The sequence below is a fragment of the Priapulus caudatus genome, unplaced genomic scaffold (genome assembly GCF_000485595.1).
Source record: "Priapulus caudatus unplaced genomic scaffold, Priapulus_caudatus-5.0.1 Scaffold384, whole genome shotgun sequence".
Classification (NCBI taxonomy): Eukaryota; Metazoa; Priapulida; class Priapulimorpha; order Priapulimorphida; family Priapulidae; genus Priapulus; species Priapulus caudatus.
Genome location: NW_014577445.1, coordinates 13026 through 17989, shown reverse-complemented (window position 1 = coordinate 17989; position 4964 = coordinate 13026). Strand labels below are relative to the sequence as shown.

At 40.8% G+C, this 4964-nt stretch overlaps 1 protein-coding gene across 1 annotated transcript in view; it reads left to right on the top strand.

The window, feature by feature from the left end:
* LOC106809790 (THAP domain-containing protein 10-like) overlaps positions 1-4664 on the top strand; it is a 7003-nt gene extending 2339 nt beyond the window's left edge. Inside the window, exons 2-5 of the mRNA XM_014812994.1 lie at positions 1336-1586; positions 2939-2998; positions 3618-3822; positions 3988-4664. Coding sequence (XP_014668480.1) covers positions 1336-1586; positions 2939-2998; positions 3618-3822; positions 3988-4181 — 710 coding nt within the window. The 3' untranslated portion in view covers positions 4182-4664. The remainder of the gene's footprint in view (positions 1-1335; positions 1587-2938; positions 2999-3617; positions 3823-3987) is intronic.
* The last annotated feature ends 300 nt before the right edge of the window (positions 4665-4964 follow it).

Sequence of the window (4964 nt, the reverse complement as noted above, 5' to 3'; positions counted from 1 at the left end):
CGGCTCGGCCATTTTTACGGTTTAAATTTACGCTTCGGCATGCCGTATTACTTTTAGAGAACAATTTGAAATTGAGCGAGCACCGGACCAAATCTTAAAATTTTAATACGAGATGGTCGCCTGTGGACCCATCTCTCTTTTTCTCGTTTATATTCTTACCCCTGCATTGTCAATGAGACTCTTGAATCTCTTTTTCAAGTTGTCAAAAGGAAACCAATAAACTCCATGAACTATCAAAATAGATACAAGTATTCACATTAAAATAAGTAATACCGAGTCATGAAGAATAATAGGCACGAATTGTGGATTCTGCAGGCAGATGCGGGAGGAAGGAGAGGTACGAGGTGGCGTGCGGTTCCCCCCAAGCAAAACATTTGGAGAACATTTGCGAATATCTTTAGACTGCACTTTGACGGCACCTGAAAATAAAATTTTCAACCTTTCAGATATTAACATCTTTACTTGTATACGCGAGACCTACGCAAGTCGTTCACGCATTTCGCGGGAGACTCGACGCATCTGGACACCATTTCCGCACTCCCGAATGCCCTTACGCATTCTCACGACATTCACCACAAAAAGAAAAATAAACCATGTTTATAAAACACTCAGAATTAAAGCTTTTCTATCGTCTTAAAATTTCAAATCTTTGTCCTTCTTTTTTTTCTGAATGCTATCGGAATATACTGTACTGCACAAATACATAATTTTAAGCCAAATATTTCAGAAACTGGTCGCTGTATTGAATATCCATTCAATGATAACCTTCAGATCTATTATTTCCAAAAATGACCAATTTCTTCCATTAAATTATCCGCCCCACACCAGGGTGCCACACTTCGGCCGGCTAAGCCCCTCGCCCTGCAAAAAGGAGGGCAGTCCGCGGCAAAATGAGGGAAAGTCGCCAAGTCTGGAGTCAACAAAATAAAAGATCAATTAACAACAACCGGAACACACAACCGCACTGTTCTTATTTTGAAGATTCACTTGCGTGCACGTCTGCCAAATTTTTCTTCTTCGGCATTCCTGCTGAAAAAATACGGTAATTCCGCGCAGGACTGGCTGTCCGAACAACTCATTAGTATTGGCAAAATTTTCAAGGGAGTCACACGGACTCCTGTGCATATGTTCAAATCAGGGTAGTCCGCAGTACAGATCGGGGAGTATTGTGATGACTCCGGACTCCCATTAATTTCGCCCCCTGAGGATATACTATAGTCTCGCCACACTATCCACTAGTCGACCACACCGCGCTAGTTACTTGTTATACGCTAGTTAGCCAGTATACTTGAATAATTATTTAATTTTTAATAATAGAGTTCTCATCTTCATTAGGTTTGAGTCGGCTATGGACGAAGGCAGTGCGGCGCAGACGACTGGATTTCAAGGAGCCGCGACCATCTCTGAAAGCCAGACCATGTGTGTGCAGTGCACATTTTAAACCAGAAGATTTGGATCCATCTAGAGAAAGACAATTCAGCTATGGACTAATAAGCAAGCTAAAAAGAAGACTGTTGCTCCCGGGTAGTGTGCCCAGTATATTTCCCCGCCCGGATTCCTCAAGGACAGAGACTGGAGACCATTCAGTAAGTTAGTCGACTTCACTCTCCGTAGTTCAACACTACATCACTACTGGTATCTTTCTTAGGGAGAATTGATTAGGCTTTTATTCTAAAAATAAACAGCTAAGACAATTTCTATTAATATTACCACAAAAGTTAACTTTATTATAAACAATAAATTTTACAAATTTTAAAATTTTAAAATTGAAAACTATTAGTCCAAAGATGGATATTTAAAACCTGTATATGTTTCAGAAGTCGATGGGAATGCCTCCCTAATTTTAAACACTGCACATGCAGGTATTGCCACCCTGACATCTCTCCCCAGCACTCCCCAGCACTCCCCAGCACCATCTGCCGATATCCAATGTAGCGGAACTGCCTATAAATATAACAGCATGAGCATGTCAAGTTTAAAAAAAAGAAGTCTAGTCTGTATTTGAAGTTTTGACCTTGTCTATATACATACTTTAACGTGTGGAACCTGCTGCGTTGGTGTGTACTGCTGCCGATATTGGTAAAAGGCAGCTTGGAGAGTCCACACGTTTAGGAAAACTGAGCCGAACCCAGCATGTTGTGTGAGACATGCAGGCTGCAGCAGACACTCTCTGTGTGAGACATGCAGGCTGCAGCTCGTCCACCTCTGTTTTGTGTGCGACGTTGGGAATCTCCCAGCAGCAGACACTTACTCTCACTCATGTCTTCCCATCTTTTGCAACACCCACATCTGCACCTAAAAGGTTTTGTAGCGGTGTTACCTGTTAATTGATAAATGTTGGGCGTCCTCATTCACACCTGTTGAATGTGAATGTTAATTACCATTCCATGTTTTTCAATCGCCATGATTGACTATTTCTAGCTGCTAATCCTGCTTCGTCACTTTCACTGGAGCTCGACAAAGGCTGAAACTGGTAGCAGAGATGCCAACACATATTTAAAGCAATCTGTAGTTTCTGGCCATCAAATTAGTTGTTTGAGGGTCACGTAGTGAGTGACCCGAGTTTGCTAGGGAGGTCCGGCATGCCCCCCGGAAAATCTTTTGATTCTAAGATGCAATTTCCTGCATTCAGAGGGTCAAAAATTGCAATAAATAAAAAAGAAATATATAACAAAATTATATTTTTTCCGATCACAGTGAAATTCGTAGTTTGATACAAACTGGTCGTAGTGGTGCAAAAGGAATAGAAATTCGTATAAAATACGGATAAATCATAGTGGTTGGCATCTCTGTGGTAGGGTTGCAGTGCTGCACTTCCTCCAAACTCTTTCCCCAACATCTTCTCACTGCTGTCTGATGACTCTGTCCCGCTTGCTGTTTTCTGTGCATATATGAATGTGTGTAATACTAGCGCGTAAACATGTCTAAAATGTTGCAGATGCGTCCTCCACAGAAACGAAGTCGATTTGGTGCATTTGAAAAACGTGAACGTCAGCGCGTAAGTGCAGCAGCATCTACCAAGACCCAGCTTTATAAACCACCATTACTTATTTTAATGGTTACTTTAATGTGTAGGGACAGTGATTTTCCGCGATCGCGGAAAACGGACGGAAAACACGGAAACGGCCATTGGAAACGGAAAAGATGTTTTCAAACGGGAAAATGCGGAAAACGTAATTTCAACATATTACAATATAGAAATTTCAATAAAATCACAAAAAAACAGTCGACAATAGCATTGGTAATGATATGGTTTACATTCAGACAAGTTTCAGAGCGAAATGACTTACAATTACGACTTTTGGTAGCCCTGTGTTTCGGTGCCGGTTCCGGTTTTAAAGGTTGTACCAAATACTTTTTTTTAATGCAAATATATGTAAACGGAATTTTGCATTTTTGGCGTGTACAATCTTCTATGGCAAAACGGAATTTCCTTCTTTTTTTTTCTTTGGAACGGAATTCATGATTTTCCCAAACGGAAAAGGCAATTTTTTGAAACGGAAAATCACTATCCCTAAATGTGTTAATGACATAATGACATGATAATGTGATTATTAAAAGATGATTATATCAACCATTTGAAGGCGAGTGCTATATATTTGTCTTTACTCGGTCAGGTCATTAATGAGCTGATGGACCCTTACGGACATGGAACCAGCACAAGTGCAACAGCAGTGACGGCTACTGACACAGCTGACCTTGCAGATTCCTCCACAGTGGCATCCAGATCCTTTGTGTGTCAAGTTGGAATTAAACCACACGTGAGGTCGAAGCACACCCAAGCATCATTTGGAAATAGTCCAGTTGAGACTTGTGACATTGGTCAGTATATATACACAATTGGTACTTATACAACTGTACTAACTACACAGTACTGTATATAGCTGTAATAACTAATAACAAACTAATAAATACAAACAATTACATACATATATGTATACTGTATGAATGTGTAAGCTTATGTGGATATGTACATGTTAACCCTAGGTGTTCAAACAGATGAGACTGAGAGGGTTTCCACATATGTCGCTACCAAGTCGGTTGCTAGCCAGACCTGCAACTTGGCAGTGCCAGCCACACTCAGGGATGATGACGATAGTGATATTGAAATGGAGCTACCTGACACCAGCGAGATAGCTCCTGACTGGCATTGCAGTAGTGACTCTGACGTGGAAACGTGAGTGGTTAGGCCAATGTACATACATGTAATACAACTGGAATCTGTACACATGCATTTCTGTTGACCTGTGTTTGCGTAATACATAGGAATCCTATCCAACCAGCCGGATGTGATTCCTTGCCACCAAACCTGGAGCCGCAGTATTTTGTATTCCTTACTGATCTCCTTGCCCTATTCCGTCTCTGCTCCACCTGTGGTTGCAAGGCGATGCATGTATGCGGTCGCCTGAATGCCTAACGGACTGAAACGCCAATACTTTACAGACTGCCTGACAGTGACATCCCATCTATTGCAAAATCTTCTGCCTCCATAAAAAGCTGCCGAGCAACTTTTTATATCTTAAAGAAGATAATTATCTTCATATGTCATGACTTGTTTTATCATACAAATTACAAATTACAATACTGTATTGACTGAATACAATACATCTATCAGTATCAGTATCAGTTTTATCATCTTTATATTACTATATGTATTATATATAAGTGTAGCCTGTAGGTATATAATTGCATATATATCAGAAGTAGTATAATATAATATAAATAGATAATTTGGATATCGACGCAACACTCGGCGAGCTAATCTTTGACCTATTTACAGCTGCCTTTTGTTTCAAGTTGCGCCCTCGGCGATGCGGTGTGGCTCGCTGGGAGATGAGTGCGCAAGAGTCGTTAGTAGCTGCCTTATGTTTCAAGTTAGGCAGTTTATACATTCGGTTTGGTGGCAACAGAATGGAGAATCGTGTCATACGTTTTAGCTGTATCTCCGGATTGCAGGTGTATAC